The following is a 22,615-nucleotide window of genomic DNA, read 5'->3' as shown; positions in this document are numbered from 1 at the left end:
CACACCGCACATCACTCTTTTACCGTAAATACACACCGCACATCACTCTTTTACCGTAAATACACACCACACATCACTCTTTTACCGTAAATACACACCGCACATCACTCTTTTACCGTAAATACACACCGGTGGTAAGAAGAAGCCCTTAAAAGCTGCCAACAAAGCGACTAAGGAGATGGATGATGATGAAATGGCCTTCAAACAGAAGCAGAAAGAAGACCAGAAAGCCTTGGAGGCGTTGAAGACGAAACGCCTCCAAGGCGTTCTGGTCATCACTCTTTTACCGTAAATACACACCGCACATCACTCTTTTACCGTAAATACACACCGCACATCACTCTTTTACCGTAAATACACACCGCACATCACTCTTTTACCGTAAATACACACCACACATCACTCTTTTACCGTAAATACACACCGCACATCACTATTTTACCGTAAATACACACCGCACATCACTCTTTTACCGTAAATACACACCGCACATCACTCTTTTACCGTAAATACACACCGCACATCACTCTTTTACCGTAAATACACACCGCACATCACTCTTTTACCGTAAATACACACCGCACATCACTCTTTTACCGTAAATACACACCGCACATCACTCTTTTACCGTAAATACACACCGCACATCACTCTTTTACTGTAAATACACACCGCACATCACTCTTTTACCGTAAATACACACCGCACATCACTCTTTTACCGTAAATACACACCGCACATCTCTCTTTTACCGTAAATACACACCGCACATCACTCTTTTACTGTAAATACACACCGCACATCACTCTTTTACCGTAAATACACACCGCACATCACTCTTTTACCGTAAATACACACCGCACATCACTCTTTTACCGTAAATACACACCGCACATCACTCTTTTACCGTAAATACACACCGCACATCACTCTTTTACCGTAAATACACACCGCACATCACTCTTTTACCGTAAATACACACCGCACATCACTCTTTTACCGTAAATACACACCGCACATCACTATTTTACCGTAAATACACACCGCACATCACTCTTTTACCGTAAATACACACCGCACATCACTCTTTTACTGTAAATACACACCGCACATCACTCTTTACTGTAAATACACACCGCACATCACTCTTTTACCGTAAATACACACCGCACATCACTCTTTTACCGTAAATACACACCGCACATCACTCTTTTACCGTAAATACACACCACACATCACTCTTTTACCGTAAATACACACCGCACATCACTCTTTTACCGTAAATACACACCGCACATCACTCTTTTACCGTAAATACACACCGCACATCACTCTTTTACCGTAAATACACACCGCACATCACTCTTTTACCGTAAATACACACCGCACATCACTCTTTTACTGTAAATACACACCGCACATCTCTCTTTTACCGTAAATACACACCGCACATCACTCTTTTACCGTAAATACACACCGCACATCACTCTTTTACCGTAAATACACACCGCACATCACTCTTTTACCGTAAATACACACCGCACATCACTCTTTTACCGTAAATACACACCGCACATCACTTTTACTGTAAATACACACCGCACATCTCTCTTTTACCGTAAATACACACCGCACATCACTCTTTTACCATAAATACACACCGCACATCACTCTTTTACCGTAAATACACACCGCACATCACTCTTTTACCGTAAATACACACCGCACATCACTCTTTTACCGTAAATACACACCGCACATCACTCTTTTACCGTAAATACACACCGCACATCACTCTTTTACCGTAAATACACACCGCACATCACTCTTTTACTGTAAATACACACCGCACATCACTCTTTTACCGTAAATACACACCACACATCACTCTTTTACCTATGCCTCTCACCATGTTGTGACCTGATCTTCGGCTTTCTGTTTACAAATCGATTTACAACCGTTCAAAAAGCCTCAAATCGAGTCACACATAGTTTTCCAGCAGAGACTTGTGAATCAAAAGACTGCTAAACACCTATGAAAAGACAGAGGGTTTTATGCATGGTGAATATTAAATCATAGTTTTCATGAAGTGAAAATGCAGAAGGTGTAAAGAATGCCAGTTGGATGTGTGTTGTTTTCCGTTGTTGGTGTGATGTGTGTTTTGTACCGTTAGACTCATCATAACAGATGTGTTGTTTTCCGTTGTTGATGTGATGTGTGTTTTGTACCGTTAGACTCATCAACAGATGTGTGTTTTGTACCGTTAGACTCATCAACAGATGTGTGTGGTCTCTCTGTGAATGTTGTTTCTGTTAAGAAGGCCCATTCCTCAGTCTAGGGGCTCTATTGGAATGAAATTGTCTTTGGAAGAGAGATGTGCCATTTGTACCGTATTTAGAAGCATAAAAAACATTTGGTCCCCTCCCCATTTTATTTCATTTGATAAAAAATCAAGTGTAGCCTCCCCTCCCCTTAATTAAGCCTGGTTTATAAGCATTGCATTTATCCTGGCCATTAGCCAAGTAGCCTCTGGATACAGGGCTTTTAAATGGTCTACTGAGAGTGACGTGAAATATTTTGGAGATTTTTGCCCTCATGCTTTTTCAATTGACATACCTGCATATTTCATTCAGCTTGTTCAGTAGGTTATCCATCCCCATTCTCAAAGAGAGCCCCTCGTTTGATAACCAAAGACACGTTCCTCCAAACTATTCAGTCCTCCTATAAATGCTTTATCAACGGCAGATTGTTTTGAGGCTCTGCCTCGCACATAGGCAACGATACAATCGACAGTATCCTAGTATTTTGTATAGATGTGCCAGTGTTATGTGTAAAGACATTTAGACCTACCTGTGCACACTGTGCCATGGAACGAGAGATGCGCTTTACGACATCATGCTTCTGACCCCACCCTATTTATAAATATTGTTGCTGTTTTTTTTATTTATTCTTGTTTTCCATTTCATATCAGGCCCTACATAGTGCTACCCTTACCCTGGGCCTAGGATACTGAGGCTGGTTCTACAGCAATACGTCTTGTCTTCTCTATCCTGGCCTTGCAACACAGCCGATCCATAAAGGGTGTTTAAATGTTCTATCCGTCAGAGTACCTTGAATTGAAAATATACTGCACATCCAAAAACAGACACACACATGCCTACCTGCTTGCTACCTTTCACTTGTTCAGGTATCCATTCCCCATCTCCAAAGAGCCCATCTCCTCAGGTGACCAAAGACGCTCGCCTCCAAACTTATTTCAAATGTTCAGTCCTATAATGCAGCATCGGCGGTAGTCCTAGGCTATATCTAGTATATTGATACTGTGGTATCAATATACTATGAACTGTAGAATCAATATACTTTAAAATGTAGTCGTATCAATATACTATCAACTTTATTGTAAAGATATTATAAACTGTTTCAGTATCAATAAACTATAAACTGTAGTATCAATATACTATAAACTGTAGTATCAATATACTATAAACTGCTGTAGTATCAATATACTATAAACTGCTGTAGTATCAATATACTATAAACTGCAGTATCAATATACTATAAACTGTAGTAGTCTCAATATACTATAAACTGTTGTATGAATATACTATCAACTGTTTTATCAATATTCTATCAACTTTAGTATCTATATACTGTAAACTGCGGTAGTATCAATATACTATAAACTGCAGTAGTATCAATATACTATAAACTGTAGTATCAATATACTATAGACTGTAGTATCAATATGCTATAAACTGTAGTAGTATCAATATACTATAAACTGAAGTATCAATATACTATAAACTGTAGTAATGTCAATATACTATCAACTGTAGTATCAATGTACTATAAACTGTGGTATCAATATACTATGAACTGTAGAATCAATATACTTTAAAATGTAGTCGTATCAATATACTATCAACTTTAGTGTAAAGATATTATAAACTGTTTCAGTATCAATAAACTATAAACTGTAGTATCAATGTACTATAAACTGTAGTATCAATATACTATAAACTGCGGTAGTATCAATATACTATAAACTGCAGTATCAATATACTATAAACTGTAGTAGTCTCAATATACTATGAACTGTTGTATGAATATACTATCAACTGTTTTATCAATATTCTATCAACTTTAGTATCTATATACTATAAACTTTAGTATCAAAATACTATCAACTGTAGTGGTATCAATATACTATAAGCTGTAGTGGTATCAATATACTATAAACGTTGTATCAATATACTGTAAACTGTAGTAGTATCAATATATTATGGACCAGGAGGAAAATATGCCATGTCCCCAGCCGAACTTAAAGACCGTCAATAACTTCCAGAACTCGAAACAAATGCATGCAGTAGACTAAGCCATGGAACACATGGATTGGCCAGTGAGTGGCCAGGCCCTAGTCACACCTACAGGTTGTTTATTCGTCAAAACCCCGCCCTTTCACACCACCGCCAGCTACTGCACTCATAATTCTGGCTGTGAAAATAGTACAAATATTTTGACCTATAGCGCTACTGCCATCTCTGAGAATACCACTGGGTTAGGCTTGTTAAAATAGAGCCCTAGATGTGTGTCAGAACTGTGTTGTTCTGTGTTTGGTTTGGTGTGTCACAGTACTGTACTGTCCTGTGTTTGTGTTACTTTGTGGTTTGACAGTAACTGTGTGTGTATTACATCGTGGTTTGACAGTAACTGTGTGTGTATTACATCGTGGTTTGACAGTAACTGTGTGTGTATTACATCGTGGTTTGACAGTAACTGTGTGTGTATTACATCGTGGTTTGACAGTAACTGTGTGTGTATTACATTGTGGTTTGACAGTAACTGTGTGTGTATTACATCGTGGTTTGACAGTAACTGTGTGTGTATTACATCATGGTTTGACAGTAACTGTGTGTGTATTACATCGTGGTTTGACAGTAACTGTGTGTGTATTACATCGTGGTTTGACAGTAACTGTGTGTGTATTACATCGTGGTTTGACAGTAACTGTGTCTGTAATTACATCGTGGTTTGACAGTAACTGTGTGTGTATTACATCGTGGTTTGACAGTAACTGTGTGTGTAATTACATTGTGGTTTGACAGTAACTGTGTGTGTATTACACGGTTGGCACAAGGTGAAGTACTGCTCTTGAATTTTCAGATTCATTGTTAGATATCATCTTGAGAAAGAGGGCCTTGTTTTATGGACATGGTTTGAAAATGATAAAGGTATATCATTCATTAGAGTTTTGTTTACTGTAGAGATAATGCAACAAGATGCCATGGCAACTGATAAGAAATCTATGACTACTATAATTACCAATGGCATTAGAGCATGTTGATCTAGTATGTTCTATTTTACTCTCAAGGCTCTCCAAGATCTCCATAGAGAAACCGTGTCTATAATCAGTTAAAAAATACGAAGAAGGACACTGTGTTTTTCAAGATGCCATGGCAACTTTAAAACTTTCCATCATCAAATATTGATTATTCACAGTTTTATATTGGCTGTGGAGTAGTTGTTGTAATGCTCATAGATCGTAGTCCAGCAGCTTTCTATTCTTATGAATCTATTTTGATTGCTCTTACTTTGCGTAGTCTTAGGGTGCTATTCAATCAAACATGTCATCAGCAAAGACGGAATAACACTGTCCTTCGTCAATGGAAACGCCTGATTTCATATATGTGCTGGAAGAATGTTATTTCCCCGGGTCCTCGTGTTTGCCTGATTCAAGGATTGTTTGAATAGCATCTCTAGTTCTCCCTTGTGTCATTACTAGAGCAGAGATGTGTATTTTCCATCCTCAAGCATCATCATATGATCATAATATTACATGCTACAATAGTAACACAGAGCTGAACAATGTAGTGCATAGTTGTAGTTGCTTGTTTGTTGTGAAAGCATGACTAGATGTTGTGTACAATGTTCTGTTTCTGATCCAATACTGACCATGTTTCTCTGGTTATCCACTTCTCCACCCCCTTGATTCTACTCTTTGCCTCTTCCCCTACTCTGTTCCCTCCTTCCTGCCCCCTACTCTGTTCCCTTCTTCCTGCCCCCTACTCTGTCCCCTCCTTCCTGCCCCCTACTCTGTTCCCTCCTTCCTGCCCCCTACTCTGCTTCCTCCTTCCTATCCCCTACTCTGTTCCCTTCTTCCTGCCCCCTACTCTGTTCCCTCCATCCTGCCCCGTACTCTGCTTCCTCCTTCCTACCCCCTACTCTGTTCCCTCCTTCCTGCCCCCTACTCTGCTCCCTTCTTCCTGCCCCCTGCTCTTCTTCCTCCTTCCCGCCCCTACTCTGCACCTGCCTTCAAGGTGTGAACAGGTGCGTGCCCCCCTCCTACCCCCCTCCCCAGGATCCCCTACCCCTGGGACAGTATGACCTAGCAAAGGACTTGGCACATGCAGAGGTTTTTGAATTGAGTCAATCCAAACGAGGCCAGGCTCCTTTCTGGCACAACAATTTTACTAGATTAACACCTTTTAAGAAATAGAGAAACAGACTCTTTCCAAGGACCATCTATTTTTTTCTGAGAAACACTCAAACTAAAATATTTGGAAGATTACATCGTTGTCCTGTGAAAAATAATTGAAGACAAAAAAATAACTACTGGAAGAAGGACCAATGATGTTTATTTGTGAGTTTCATTGTGGAGACTGAGTTTGTGAGTTGTCACCCAGGAGACTGGAGAACTATGGATTCTAACTTCTTCACTTCATTCTAACTGTTCTTGGTTCTGAGTTCCAATGCTTCTCTCCTTCAGTAGACACTCCTGTTCCATACTGAACTGTACTGTACAGGAATCTACTACAACATCCCTCAACCCCACCATCGCCATCTGAATGTCCTGGATTCATGGAGATCGCTTTTATTTGGTTCTTTTCAGGCTCTGCCTCTTTTCCATATTTGAAGTAAGCATATTTAATGTTTCTTTACCAGAACTAGTGAGTCCACCTACCTACAGTACAGTATGATTGTGTAGATGACAGGCGTTGTGTTGATGTGTGTGTCTGTGAGGATTATGTTGTTATGAGTGTGCACTGCAACGATGAGGCTGAAATGGCATCCTATTCCCTATATTGTTTGGTAGGTGGGGTGCCACTTTGACTGACAGGAGAGCTATTGGCCGGTTCTAATGTTTCTCATAAGTTCTGTCGTCAGCATCACTGACGACTGTCCCATTAAAGACTGGTCAGACCATATCTCTCTCTCTCATTCTCTCTCTCGTCTATCTCTCTCTCTCTCTCTTCTCTTTACCCTCTGTCTATCTATCTCTCTCTCTCTCTCCCTCTTCTCTTTACCCTATGTATATCTCTCTCTCTCTCTCTCTCTCTCTCTCTTTACCCTCTGTCTATCTATCTCTCTCTCTCTCCCTCTTCTCTTTGCCCTCTGTCTATCTCTCTCTCTCTCTCTCTCTCTCTCTCTCTCTCTCTCTCTCTGTACCCTCTGTCTATCTATCTCTCTCTCTCTCCCTCTTCTCTTTGCCCTCTGTCTATCTCTCTCTTTCTCCCTCTTCTCTTTACCCTATGTCTCTCTCTCTCTCTCTTCTCTTTACCCTCTGTCTATCTATCTCTCTCTCTCTCCCTCTTCTCTTTACCCTCTGTCTATCTATCTCTCTCTCTCCCTCTTCTCCTTGCCCTCTGTCTATCTCTCTCTCTCTCTCTCTTTACCCTCTGTCTATCTCTCTCTCTCTCTCTTTACCCTCTGTCTATCTCTCTCTCTCTTTACCCTCTGTCTATCTCTCTCTCTCTCCTCTTTACCCTCTGTCTATCTCTCTCTCTCTCTCTCTCTCTTTACCCTCTGTCTCTCTCTCTCTCTCTTCTCTTTACCCTCTGTCTATCTCTCTCTCTTCTCTTTACCCTCTGTCTATCTATCTCTCGCTCTCTTCTCTTTACCCTCTGTCTATCTCTCTCTCTCTTCTCTTTACCCTCTGTCTATCTCTCTCTCTCTCTCTCTCTCTTTACCCTCTGTCTCTCTCTCTCTCTCTTCTCTTTACCCTCTGTCTATCTCTCTCTCTTCTCTTTACCCTCTGTCTATCTATCTCTCTCTCTCTTCTCTTTACCCTCTGTCTATCTCTCTCTCTCTCTCTCTCTTCTCTTTACCCTCTCTATCTCTCTCTCTCTTCTCTCTACCCTCTGTCTCTCTCTCTCTCTCTCTCTCTCTCTCTCTCTCTCTCCTCTTTACCCTATGTCTATCTCTCTCATTCTCACTCTCTCTCACTCTCTATTCACTCTGTCTATTTCTCTCTGCTTTCTGTTTTTCTTTATTCCCTTTCTTTCTCTCTCTTTACCATCTGTCTCCTCTCTCTCCCCATCTCTCTCTCTCCCTCCCTCCCTCTCTCTTTCTCTCTTCTCAATCTCCATTCCCCTCTATATCTGTCTTATCTCACTCTTTCCCCTCTCTCTGTCTCTCTTTTCCCTCTATCTTAGTTGTCTCTCTCTTTCTGTTCCCTCCCTTCTATCTGACTATGTTTTTGTTTAATGAGGTTAGACATCTAATTTGATGTCTGCCATTATCCATGATATTACGGCACGTCAGGGAAATAATCAATAGCCGTAACATCAATACAACATTTACATTATCTACTACGCACCAAACACTGTTGACAGGGTATAATCATTGCGTCCATCCACAGAGGCTGGCTGTTGGGTCACAAAGGGTTTCATGTTCCTGTCTGTCTGAGTACTAAGATGTAGACCAGTAGAATGTCTGTCTGTCTCACCTGTCTGTCTGAGTACTGAGCTGTAGACAGGTAGAATGTCTGTCTGTCTGAGTACTGAGCTATAGACAGGTAGAATGTCTGTCTGTCTGAGTACTGAGCTGTAGACAGGTAGAATGTCTGTCTGTCTGAGTACTGAGCTGTAGACAGGTAGAATGTCTGTCTGTCTGAGTACTGAGCTGTAGACAGGTAGAATGTCTGTCTGTCTGAGTACTGAGCTGTAGACAGGTAGAATGTCTGTCTGTCTGAGTACTGAGCTGTAGACAGGTAGAATGTCTGTCTGTCTGAGTACTGAGCTGTAGACAGGTATAATGTCTGTCTGCCTGAGTACTGAGCTGTAGACAGGTAGAATGTCTGTCTGTCTGAGTACTGAGCTGTAGACAGGTAGAATGTCTGTCTGTCTGAGTACTGAGCTGTAGACAGGTATAATGTCTGTCTGCCTGAGTACTGAGCTGTAGACAGGTAGAATGTCTGTCTGTCTGAGTACTGAGCTGTAGACAGGTATAATGTCTGTCTGTCTGAGTACTGAGCTGTAGACAGGTAGAATGTCTGTCTGTCTGAGTACTGAGCTGTAGACAGGTAGAATGTCCGTCTGTCTGAGTACTGAGCTGTAGACAGGTATAATGTCTGTCTGCCTGAGTACTGAGCTGTAGACAGGTATAATGTCTGTCTGTCTGAGTACTGAGCTGTAGACAGGTATAATGTCTGTCTGTCTGAGTACTGAGCTGTAGACAGGTAGAATGTCTGTCTGTCTGAGTACTGAGCTGCAGACAGGTAGAATGTCTGTCTGTCTGAGTACTGAGCTGTAGACAGGTAAAATATCTGAGTACTGAGCTGTAGACAGGTAGAATGCCTGTCTGTCTGATCGGACTAAAACATATCATCTAATTCCATGACAGAAATGACAAAATGACAAAATTATATGACAGATAATTTTATTTTTTTCATTTTGTTCAGCTGTCGAATAATTAACATTCACAATGAAGCAAATAGGTTTTTTCTCGTTTAAAAAAAAAAAATCTGCATATGTTGAGGAAGCAGAGCCAACCATACAGGTGTGTGTGTTCCCTTGTTTTAGACATTAGTAAGAATACTACACTATTAGAGATGGTGTCAACCAGTGGAGGCTGCTGAGGGGAGGACGGCTCATAATAATGTCTGGAACAGCATCAATGGAATGGTATCAAACACATCAAAGACGTGGTTTCCATGTGTTTGATACCATTCCATTGACGCCGTTCCAGACATTATTATGAGCCGTCCTCCCCTCAACAGCCTCCACTGATATCAACTGGTGTCAGGTTTCATTTCAAGTTCTGATGTGGCTCAGTTGGTAGAGCATGGTGCATGTAATGCCAGGGTTGTGGGTTTGATTCCCTTGGTGGACCGGTATGAAAATGTATCCACTCACGACTGAAAGTTGCTCTGTAGAAGAGCATCTCCTAAAAGGTCAATGTTTTTTAAGGGTGAGAATGTTGTAAACTAGAGAGAAATATCCACTGGATGTCTCTGTTTATAGGTCTTTGTTTTCCTGTTTCAACGTTTGAATTTAAGTTCATCAATCTGTCATATTAATGATCAACTCTGTCATATTAATGGAAGCGATGTTCATACTTAGACACACATTCAGAAACAGATTTTTTATCAGATGATACCAGTTGATGGAAATCAAATACAGTATGCCAACTTGTGCAATGTGATATATCATTGTATCTACAATATTCACGACAATGTGATATAAAACAATTATTATATAGTTTTATGTCATTTGTTTGCCTTCTCATAGGCCCTATATAAATTAATTATTGAAGAAGAAATCATTTTGATTTTATTTGTATGGTGTGTAATTTATGTTTTTTCATTTCAGTAAAACAAAAGTGGTAAAAGGATGATTTGATTCCTGGTATCTCTAGAAAGTGTTCCTAGAATGATTGCTTTAGATCAGGGTGGCCAACCCTCCTCCTGGAAAGATACCCTCCACCTGGAGAGATACCCTCCTCCTGGAAAGATACCCTCCACCTGGAGAGATACCCTCCTCCTGGAGAGATACCTTCCACCTGGAGAGATACCCTCCACCTGGAGAGATACCCTCCTCCTGGAAAGATACCCTCCTCCTGGAGAGATACCCTCCACCTGGAGAGATACTTTCCTCCTGGAAAGTTACCCTCCTCCTGGAGAGATACCCTCCTCCTGGAGAGATACTTTCCTCCTGGAGAGATACCCTCCTCCTGGAGAGATACCCTCCCGTTTGATTTTATTCCAACCCTGCACCTACACACCAGACTCTACTAACCAGCTGGTCCCCAAGACCGTGATTATCTTGAATCAGGTGTGTTAGAGCAGGGCTGGAACAAAAGCCTGCAGGAGGCTATCTCTGATCTAACTGTGCCCTAACAAATATGCATCCCAAATGGCACCCTATACCATATACAGTGCAATACTTTTGACCAGTGTCCATGGTCAAAATTAGGGAATAGGGTGCCATTTGGGACACACACTAACTGTGCCCTAACAGAGATGCTATCTAACAGAGATGCTATCTAACAGAGATGCTATCTAACAGAAATGCCCTAACAGAGATGCTATCTAACGGAAATGCCCTAACAGAGATGCTATCTAACAGAGATGCCCTGTCAGTGATGCCCTAACAGAGATGCTATCTAACAGAGATGCTATCTAACAGAAATGCCCTAACAGAGATGCTATCTAACAGAAATGCCCTGACAGTGATGCCCTAACAGAGATGCTATCTAACAGAGATGCTATCTAACAGAGATACCCTAACAGAGAGGCTATCTAACAGAGATACCCAAACAGAGATGCTATCTAACAGAGATGCTATCTAACAGAGATACCCTAACAGAGATGCTATCTAACAGAGATGCCGTAACAGAGATGCTATCTAACAGAGATACCCAAACAGAGATGCTATCTAACAGAGATACCCTAACATAGATGCTATCTAACAGAGATACCCAAACAGAGATGCTATCTAACAGAGATACCCTAACAGAGATGCTATCTAACAGAGATGCTATCTAACAGAGATACCCTAACAGAGATGCTATCTAACAGAGATACCCAAACAGAGATGCTATCTAACAGAGATGCTATCTAACAGAGATACCCAAACAGAGATGCTATCTAACAGAGATGCTATCTAACAGAGATGCCGTAACAGAGATGCTATCTAACAGAGATACCCTAACAGTGCCTTCCAGCGTCCCACTAGTGATTACTGGATATATTCATGCAGCAACGATGATTCAGGCATGTATTCTCTTTCCCACTCCAGTGTAGGACTTCTCATCTTTCTGGGCCGTCCCAAATGGGAAACCAATTCCCTATAGGTCTCTGGCCAAAAGCAGTGCACTATATAAGGAATAGGGTGCCATTTGGGATGCTCTGTGCCTGCGAGTGGGGATTCCCAGTGTTAGAGAAACCAGACAGACAGAAACATGAAGGAGGAGCCTGGGAGCCAAACTGAATATCACTCTAAATATCACTCAGAATATCCTTCTAAATATCTCTAAATACACCAGTCAAGCACAACAACCTCTGCTCACATATGCAGTGTGTATTCCAGGATAGGTCAGGCTGTTTCCATGTGAGCGGAGGTTGTTGTGCTTGACTGGTGCATTTACCCCCTAACAAACCCCAAAATTATTATTGTAGTACCAGAGCATCTGTTGAATATCAGGGACATTTCACTCTTTTTGCCTGACGAATCCTAAGACTATCTAAAACCTACATTTTCGCCTAAAATTACATACCCAAATCTAACTGCCTGTAGCACAGGACCTGAAGCAAGGATATGCATATTCTTGATACCATTTGAAAGGAAACACTTTGAAGTTTGTGTAAATGTGAAATGAATGTAGGAGAATATAACACATTGTATGTGGTAAAAGATAATTCAAAGAATTATCATCATATTTGAAATGCAAGAGAAAGGCCATAATGTATTATTCCAGGTTTGGTATGATTTTGATTTTGGCCACTAGATGGCAGCAGTGTATGTGCAAAGTTTTAGATTGAACCAATGAACCATTGCATTTCTGTTCAAAATGTTGTATTGAGTCTGCCCAAATGTGCCTAATTCGTTTATTGATACATTTTCAAGTTCATAACTGTCCACTCTCCTCAAAGAATAGCAAGGTATTCTTTCACTGTAATAGCTACTGTAAATTAGACAGTGAAGTAAGATTAACAAGAATGTAAACTTTCTGCCCATATCAGATATGTCTATGTCCTGGGAAATGTTCTTGTTACTTACAACCTCATGCTAATCACATTACCCTGCGTTAGCTCAATCGATCCCGTAGAGGTTAAATTAAATGTAGATTAAATCAGTTCATTTAGATTTGAATACATTTTCCTATTGATCTCCTCAGTGTATTAATGAAAGACGTAGGGGGTTTGACTGAATGGTGGGAGATTATTATATAGTTAGTCAGTATTTGGTTTATTTAAATTACTTTTTAATTTTCCAGTTCAACTTCCACATTTTAGAGAAGCTAACTGACATAAAATGGTGAGGAAACAGACAGAACAGTCATACTACCTGTGACTAGCAGCTAGCTACATGTCCATACTGTATAAACAACAGATCATATATTATATTACAATATTAGTATTTCCGTTGGAGACTGCCAACAGTGTTGCTTCAGTTCTAGTTTGAATCTCAAATGACAACATAATCCCCAATATACTGCACTACTTTGGACCAGAGCTCCAAGGCTCCTGTTCAAAAGTAGGTCACTGTAAAGGGAAGAAGGTGCCATTTGAGGCCCAGTTCTATCCTCAGTACCAGAGACACAGTTCTATCCTCAGTACCAGAGACCCAGTTCTAGCCTCAGTACCAGAGACCCAGTTCTAGCCTCAGTACCAGAGACCCAGTTCTAGCCTCAGTACCAGAGACCCAGTTCTATCCTCAGTACCAGAGACACAGTTCTATCCTCAGTACCAGAGACCCAGTTCTAGCCTCAGTACCAGAGACCCAGTTCTAGCCTCAGTACCAGAGACCCAGTTCTATCCTCAGTACCAGAGACACAGTTCTAGCCTCAGTACCAGAGACCCAGTTCTATCCTCAGTACCAGAGACCCAGTTCTATCCTCAGTACCAGAGACACAGTTCTATCCTCAGTACCAGAGACACAGTTCTATCCTCAGTACCAGAGACCCAGTTCTATCCTCAGTACCAGAGACCCAGTTCTAATCTCAGTACCAGAGACCCAGTTCTATCCTCAGTACCAGAGACCCAGTTCTATCCTCAGTAACAGAGACCCAGTTCTATCCTCAGTACCAGAGACCCAGTTCTATCCTCAGTACCAGAGACCCAGTTCTATCCTCAGTACCAGAGACCCAGTTCTATCCTCAGTACCAGAGACACAGTTCTAGCCTCAGTACCAGAGACCCAGTTCTATCCTCAGTACCAGAGACCCAGTTCTAGCCTCAGTACCAGAGACCCAGTTCTAGCCTCAGTTCCAGAGACCCAGTTCTATCCTCAGTACCAGAGACACAATTCTAGCCTCGGTACCAGAGACCCAGTTCTATCCTCAGTACCAGAGACCCAGTTCTATCCTCAGTACCAGAGACCCAGTTCTATCCTCAGTACCAGAGACACAGTTCTATCCTCAGTACCAGAGACCCAGTTCTAGTCTCAGTACCAGAGACACAGTTCTATCCTCAGTACCAGAGACACAGTTCTAGTCTCAGTACCAGAGACACAGTTCTATCCTCAGTACCAGAGACCCAGTTCTAGTCTCAGTACCAGAGACCCAGTTCTATCCTCAGTACCAGAGACACAGTTCTATCCTCAGTACCAGAGACCCAGTTCTAGTCTCAGTACCAGAGACCCAGTTCTATCCTCAGTACCAGAGACCCAGTTCTATCCTCAGTACCAGAGACCCAGTTCTAGCCTCAGTTCCAGAGACCCAGTTCTATCCTCAGTACCAGAGACACAGTTCTATCCTCAGTACCAGAGACCCAGTTCTAGCCTCAGTACCAGGTAGATCATTATCATCATATCATGGTGTTTTATGGCATCCAGAGTTCTGCATGACACATGAGATTAACTCTTTGAAGATTTCGTTTTCTCTTTTAACAACCAACATGTTTGCCATTATTTTCCAACCTTCCACTGTTTCATTCCATGTAATGATATGATGATTTCTCTAGGCCATAATATTCTGTTTCCCTCTCTCAAGGGATTATATGCAGACAACAGTAGAATATGAATCCACAGACATGCCTTAGTAATATTATTATAACACTTGATTGTGGTTTGCTATCAATCAATAATTAATTGATTGGTGGTTAAGACATTAACATAACACTGGACTCTAGTTTATACTTTGATAAATCATGTGTTCATTTGATCAGTTAGTTCTCTGCCACACACTGACTATTGATAGAATATCCTACCACTCCTACAGAACAGATTCAAGGTAAATGGGTCATTTTCTATGGCATCGGCACACCACATAGGAGATTTAGCTACTGTTCATGGTGTTCGCATGTATTTATGCTGAACCAATCAGAAACCTGGTAGGAGGAGCTATATGTAACCATGGTCCAGAATACATTCATGTACGCCGTCTATTCATGGCAGCAGCTCTACTCAACACAGTTATGGATTCTTTGAGGTGCATTTTGGAGACACACTATTTATTTTCCTTACAATATTATCACAAATATTTATGAAATGTAATATGGTGTATTATGTTGATATTAATGTTGTTGTTTTAGTCATTGACAGAATAAGCCCTTGATTCTGTTGTTGGCCGGGTGTCTGTTGTTGGCCGGGTGAGTCTATATTTAGGGCTGGAAGGAAGGAGGAATCTGTAGCAGCCATGATACATATGATGCACTGGGTTCATCCCAAATGGCATCCTATTCCCTATATAGTCCCCATGGGCCCTCGTCAAATGTAGTGCACTAAACAGGGAATAGGGTACCATTTGGGACGTACACACAGTCATCATTACAAATCCGTGTTGCTTTTCTCTAGTTGGTTATACAGTAGTATGTGGTTTCAGAACAATCAGGGTACTAATGTATGGACACTGAAACAGGTAACAAGACAAGTAACAAGTTTAGTTGGAGCTACTAGGCTATTCACTGTACATTCACATTGCCATCTAGAATGGGGGGGGGGGGGGGGGGTTGGACTCTGGTATGACTTCTATTTTATCTGTCATTCTGAGATGTCATCACCATGTTTGTACAGTACAAATAGCAGGAACATATATTTTCTCTCTGGCCTTCGATTAGGTTTGTTTTGATTTGTTGTAGAAATGGAAAAAAACAACCCTGAAACTAAGTAATGCCTATTCAAATCCTGAAACTGTGAATGGGGATCGTGGAGAAGTCTATGTATATGTTTTGATGTAATCAAAGAGCACTGGGAATTATTACGTTGTATTTCTCTGTAAAAACTGAACCACATTGATATAACTGTACTTCTGTTGAAATTAAAACCTCTATATACTAAACTGTGTTGTAAGGTCAATGTGGACGTTCGACAGGATATCCTTATCCTGTAATGTGATGTAATATCCTGTCTGTGTACTAATCCTTCTGTTCAAATAAGGCAATGTCTTGTTTCCCTGTTTGTTTGCTGCTCCAGTGACTGACTGGGTTTGAACCTGGTTTGATGCACTACACCATACTGTGTCGCTGAGCTATCAGCAAGAACACTCCTAATGCCAGCAAGATTCCACAAATGACATTGTTTTTAGCTCGACTAAAGATTACTTGCCAACGGTGAGAAGTGATTTCATAGATGGAGAATACATCTACAGTGGTAGTCTGACACCTAGTGGTTACTCGTAGTTTTACACTTACTAAAGGTTTCTCCTGAAGCTCTGTGCACTTATATAACTGTCCAAGAAGAGAGGGCATTGTCTTCACCATGGTTTCAGCATTCTTCAACCAATTTCCAATGATTACATTTACCAAACATTTGCTGAATTCAATCACAGAGAATAAGTTAAATAAACATGTTTATTCTAATTCAACCTCTACAGCTATTCAAAGGCAAACTTGGCATAATTATTATTCACACCTACAATAGAAACAGAACAAACTGGACTTTGCAGCCCATGATGCACTCAGTAGAGACAGAAGAGGATGGTATGAAATTGTTGCACTTTTTTTGAAAGTTTTGCAGAAATCATGTGTTTTCAGAACAGTGGAGATGAAGCAGAGGAATCCACTGTAGGCTATTGAGACACAGCCATATAGCGTATCCATTTGTGACATCATCTTCATGCAGAGTTCAGAGGTCAGGAGATAGAGGTCATGTGAGATGTTTCAGGTAGTTCCTCAGTATCTGGGGAATGTCCAAGCGGTCTATGTATGTCATTTTATTAACCACGGGGAGGTGTCTCCGAATCGCAAGCCGTGTCAGTGACATCAGAGTATTGGGACAAACTGGAAATAAAACACAGGGGAGGTTCTAGTTAATTCAGGGGAGGTTCTAGTTAATTAAATGAAATACGAGAATGTCTCCAATGTTCTCATCATTAACAACCATCAATCAATTAGAGTTACAAAACAGACTGAATATGTGACAGTCAAATATGTAACAAATGTATAACTTATGTGCAACAAATGTAACGAATGTATAATAACTCTTTAACAAATATGAAACAACTGTTTCACAAATATGATACAAAAGTAAAACAAGTGTGTGTGATGTTCTCACCTCTCTCCTTGAGCAGCAGAGCCACCGCTTCGTTCTGCTTGGTGGTCTTGTCAATAATCAGCGTGGGCAGATACACGTCTGCCCCAAAGTCTATGAGCAGCTGTATGTATTCCACTCCACAGCCATACCTCAGACACATCTCCAGCACCGTCTTGGGCTGCTTGATCCTGGCCAGCATCTTCTCTGACTTACAGTTATAGTCAGGATTAGCCCCGTGGAGCAGCAGCAGCTTGAAACAGTCCAGGTGTCCATATACAGCGGATATGTACAGGGGTCCCCTGCAGGCTGTGGCGTTGGAGGCCCACTCAGGGACTTTGGGCCAGACGTCGACCTCGGCTCCGAACTGAAGCAGCTCCCTGAGGACCTCCACGTCTCCCTCGCGGGCGGCGGTCAGCACCGGGGAACAGTTGTTGTACGGGCTGCCGTTGGGGTCGGCTCCAGCCTTCAGTAAGACCACAACACAGTCCAGGTGTTTACCACTGACTGCTGTAAACAGAGGGGTCTGGGCCTTCACATCTAGACTGTCCACCTGCAAAACCAATCAATCACCAAGCAATAATTCATCAATAGGTTAAATCACATTTATTTCTAAAGCCATTTTTACATCAGCAGCTGTCACAACGTGGAGGATTTTTTAGTCCATGTCAGGAGTAGGCGTCTGGGTACGAGAAGCTAGTCCAAAGTACTCTATCGCCATATCTCACCTCCGCTCCGTGCTCCAGCAGGAGTTCCAGACACCTCAGGTGTCCGTGTGCTGCGGCAGTCCGTAGGGGGGTAACAGGGATCCCCCAGCCGCTTCTGCTGTTGATAGACTTTCTGTAGCTCTCCTGGGACAACAGCTCAGCTAACACCACCACGTCATCACTGCTCACTGCCTGGTTCAGAGCCTGGGGAACAGAGCAGTATTATACCTCCACCATACACACAGTGTTATTGGGCTGCACTGCTGGGTGGTATTCACTACACTCAAAACACACAAAAACTGAAGCAGGGAGGTACTATCTGAACTTGTTCAATAAAATAAGCTTGTCATTTGTAAATGATGTCCTTATGAATACGACCCTGGTTAGGTCACACCCATGTAGACTTGGAAGTCACACCCTCTGATGCTGTGCAAGTCTACTGATGCTGTCTCAGTGATAGGTTGCTAAGTTACAAAGCACTGCAAGCTCATTGGCTGTACCTGGCCATGCTCATTGTCCTCCTCATCCTCTTCCTTGGGCTGAAGCAGAGAGAAGATCTTGGAGACGTCCATTAGACTCATCTTGAGAGGGTTGGTGGCTGTGTTGATACTGTCTAGGACCATACTGTTACTATAGCTGTAACAGTTACAACTCCCCCATCTATTTCACTTTATATATTCACTTTATATATTATCTACCTCACTTGCTTTGGCAATGTTAACACATGTTTCCCGTGCCAATAAAGCCCTTGAATTGAATTGAATTGAGAAGAGAGGAGAGAGAAGGGGGGATACAATTCAGTTAATGAATAACCTTTATAGATCCTCGGAGAGAAAATTGGAATCAGACACCGGCATCAGACAAAGACAGGGAGAATACAAACACACAGGCATAGCTAAACTGTTTGGGTTTGTACCAACCAGGACTAATCTGTGCTTCGGGACAGTAATAGATAGAGACAGGGAATAAATAGAGACAGGGAATATATAGAGACAGGAATAGATTGAGACAGGGAATAGATAGACTGGATAGATATAGATAGGAATAGACAGAGACCAGAATGGATAGAGACAAGGAATAGCTAGAGACAGGAATAGATAGAGACCGGAATAGATATAGATAGGGAATAAATAGAGACAGGGAATAGATAAAAGACAGGAATAGATAGAGACAGGGATAGATAGAGACAGGGAATAGATAGAGACAGGGATAGATATAGACAGGGATAGATAGAGACAGGGAATAGATAGAGACAGGGAATATATAATAGAAAGTAATACATAGAGACAGGGAATAGATAGAGACAGGGATAGATAGAGACAGGGAATAGATAGAGACAGGGAATAGATAGAGACAGGGATAGATAGAGACAGGGAATAGATAGAGACAGGGATAGATAGAGACAGGGAATAGATAGAGACAGGGATAGATAGTAACAGGGAATAGATAGAGACAGGGAATAGATAGAGACAGGGAATATATAATAGAAAGTAATACATAGAGACAGGGAATAGATAGAGACAGGAATAGATATAGATAGGGAATAAATAGAGACAGGGAATAGATAGAGACAGGGAATAGATAGAGACAGGGAATAGATAGAGTCAGGGAATAGATAGAGTCAGGGAATAGATAGAGACAGGGAATATATAGAGACAGGGAATAGATATAGACAGGGAATATATAGAGACAGGGAATAGATAGAGACAGGGAATAGATAGAGACAGGGAATAGATATAGACAGGGAATATATAGAGACAGGGAATAGATAGAGACAGGGACAGATAGAGACAGAAATAGATAAGCCACTTAAGTGCTGGGAATGTTTGTGTTACATGCATCTCTCACACACACTACATAGAGACCAGTTCACAGAATAATATATACAATTCAGTTAATTTACTATCAGACATCTGTAAAAGTGTTATTGGAAGCCAAGTAGGATGAGCACTTCTTGGAATAGACATTACTATGCAAGAGTTAAATTAGTAAACTCCACATCCTCGCCATATGGGTTTGCACAACTTTGCAGAGAGGGCATAATGGGGAAATGAAAATGAAATATTTCTAAGTATGATCATGGAAAATACGATCAAAAAGCAACAGATTTGGGGATTGTTAAAAACTTCCAACCCAGACAGAATCCCATTCCCCATGTAACTCCTGCTATAACTACCATGATCCAAAGACCCAGAGCCACACAGCAAATGGTGGTTAACAATGCTTTCCACTTACCTCACCTACAGGGTCACCAACCAGGGATTTTTCTGCCAACAATGTTAATCAGGACGTTGGTAGTAAACACTTACCACTCTCTTATAACTCCATGGTCCGTTGGTCACGTGGAGGAAGAGGAGACTCCAAGAGGAATGTGTTGCTGTATCCACACAGGGACTGGGGTCTGAGAGCTGTGTGTGTGTGTGTGCATGTATGTGTGGGCACACGGGTGTGCATATGTGTTGCTGTCTAACACAGCAGAGCAGAGAGGGGGTCTGGCTGGCTGGGTGCTGCTTGGGGGCTATTTTTAGTCCCACAGATGGACCTATCTAAACTTCCATTCTTGGAGAACTGTGGGGGGTTATAATTAGATGGGTGATAGACTAGTGACACTGACACTCAGGCTGTGAGTTTGGTTGGTGGGCAGGGGCCTTGGTACTCCCTGGTGTTTCACTGTGTCCTGAGTAAAGATTACATGATAAGGCAGCACTTCTAGTTCTGATGGTCAGTAGTGGAAATACACAACTAGACTACTCTACCAGCAAACATGTCATTCAATGATGTGTGATCTGAAATCAGATAGGCTTACTTCAGTCCATTTTCATTTTAGCTTGCCATAATCACCAAAAGTAACTTTAACCCTTTAGGTTTCTTTTTTTTTTTAAAGAGTGTAAGTGTGTAGTGAAATCCTTTAAGATAAATGATTTGTGCTGTATTGTGTCTACATGTAACAGGCCTGTCATCACCTCCATTTCTTTAGTTTGCACTGTGACTGGCAACCATCTTATAGTCTGTGCGCAGCTGTCTGACTGTCAGAGAGGCTGTTGTAGACTATCAGCTGTTCACACAGCCCTGCCCTGCCCTGCCTGCAGAACCATGATCAAGAAGACCTCTGCATTTGTAGAAGTATGGTGGTCATGGTCATCTTACATTCCTTTCCAAGATGATCTATACATTCCAGGCATTTTGGGAAGTGAAGTCTGTTTCCGCCTCTCAAAAACACAGGGAAGGGAAATGATTTGATGTAACCATTGTTTGCTTATAGCTTAGATTACTTTGTCCTTATAACTAAACTGAAAATGTAGCCAATTTCTGAAAGTAGGCCTGCTTTTGTAGTTTAATTATGCCTGCCTATAACATACATTTCTACAATAAAATGTATGCAGATAATAAAGTATACTATGATATAATATCATAAAGCATCATGATTTACATAAAATGTTGTCACATAAAAATATATAAGCAGGCAGATAACAAGGTTAGCCAAAAGTATTTCTAAATATGAACTTTTTCTTTTTCGGGCCCTCTTCATCTACCCCCCTCCAGTACGCTAGGTGGCGGTAAATACTCATTGTTAGCAGCACTGCGATCGCAAGAAGAAAATATTTGCCCTGTTGTAGTTTTGGGTGTGTAACTAGCTATCTAACGCGTTTTACATTTCATATAATAGCTAGCTAATTCATCACACAGTTTGGGGATACATAATTGCGCCAACAAAGTTAGGTTTTTAATGTTACGTGTACGTTGTAGTTGTTTGCACTTTACTATATTCGTTGAGGCTAGACGTTATGGTCTGCTGGCAGCGGTAAAGCTAGCTAGTTTAGGTAGCATCAATCCAACTTTCGTCAACTCCTCTCGTTACGTGATTCAGTTGTCCGTCAGTTGATCAGAAAATCACTAAGATAATATCACATAGTGGCCACAGTGTTTGATATTAGGTCGGTTTGTTCAACCTTTGAAAGTCGAAGTTACGTTGGCAACATCATAAACAAATGCGTCGCCATGTTGGCGGAAGTTGTGTTCCCTAGACATTGAAGTGGCATTTCTGGCGGCGTGAAAATAGCTTTTTCTTGGCCCTAGGTATGGAGGAGAACGAGGCACTGGAGATCTACTGCAGGAGAATGATAACACAGGTCAACAATAAACTAAACCCAGAAACTGCAGGGGAGAGGGGGTGGAGAGAGAGGGGGGAAGAGGGGGAGAGAACAGCTCTCCGAGGGAGGGGGAGGAAGAAGTTGCAGAGTGAGGTGTGGAGGAGGATGATCATACAAATACACAGAAAACAGAACACAGAAACTACAGCAGCGAGTGAGAGGCAGAAGGAAAAGACTGTGAGGAGACAGAGGGAGTGTGAAGACCTTGCAGGAGAGCCTGTCCCTATACAGCTAATTTCTGCCCTGAAGATGAAGACTTTCACAGAGGAGATGAGACGGGTGAGACAGACACTTTATCTGGGAATAGTAACTGTCTATCAGTTCTGGTGGGTCTACCCTGGTTTAGTCTC

The 22,615-nt window shown here is 41.6% G+C and overlaps 2 protein-coding genes across 8 annotated transcripts in view; one reads left to right on the top strand and one right to left on the bottom strand.

The window, feature by feature from the left end:
- The window catches only part of LOC115130983 (rho guanine nucleotide exchange factor 9-like), a 100,568-nt gene that overhangs the window by 73,458 nt on the left and 4,495 nt on the right, over window positions 1-22,615 (top strand). For 6 of the 7 annotated variants that reach the window (XM_065019890.1, XM_065019889.1, XM_065019888.1 and 3 more), the window contains one exon: window positions 6,318-22,544. In XM_065019890.1, the coding sequence (XP_064875962.1) occupies window positions 6,318-6,496 (179 nt within the window). In that variant the 3' untranslated portion in view covers window positions 6,497-22,544. Of the gene's footprint in view, window positions 1-6,317; window positions 22,545-22,615 lie in introns of those variants that run through there. The other variant, XM_065019892.1, reaches the window with a different exon arrangement.
- LOC115130973 (ankyrin repeat and SOCS box protein 12-like) lies at window positions 16,711-18,737 on the bottom strand. Its single transcript, XM_029662586.2, has 4 exons — window positions 18,615-18,737; window positions 18,136-18,318; window positions 17,432-17,960; window positions 16,711-17,157 (listed from the first exon to the last, which is right to left on the bottom strand). Exons 1-4 carry the CDS (start codon window positions 18,735-18,737, stop codon window positions 17,024-17,026), a joined length of 969 nt encoding a protein of 322 aa, XP_029518446.1. The 3' UTR covers window positions 16,711-17,023.

This window comes from Oncorhynchus nerka, linkage group LG6 (assembly GCF_034236695.1).
Source record: "Oncorhynchus nerka isolate Pitt River linkage group LG6, Oner_Uvic_2.0, whole genome shotgun sequence".
In the NCBI taxonomy this organism is placed as follows: Eukaryota; Metazoa; Chordata; class Actinopteri; order Salmoniformes; family Salmonidae; genus Oncorhynchus; species Oncorhynchus nerka.
The sequence above is the reverse complement of the archived record's forward strand: the minus strand, read 5'-3'. Positions and strand labels throughout refer to the sequence as shown.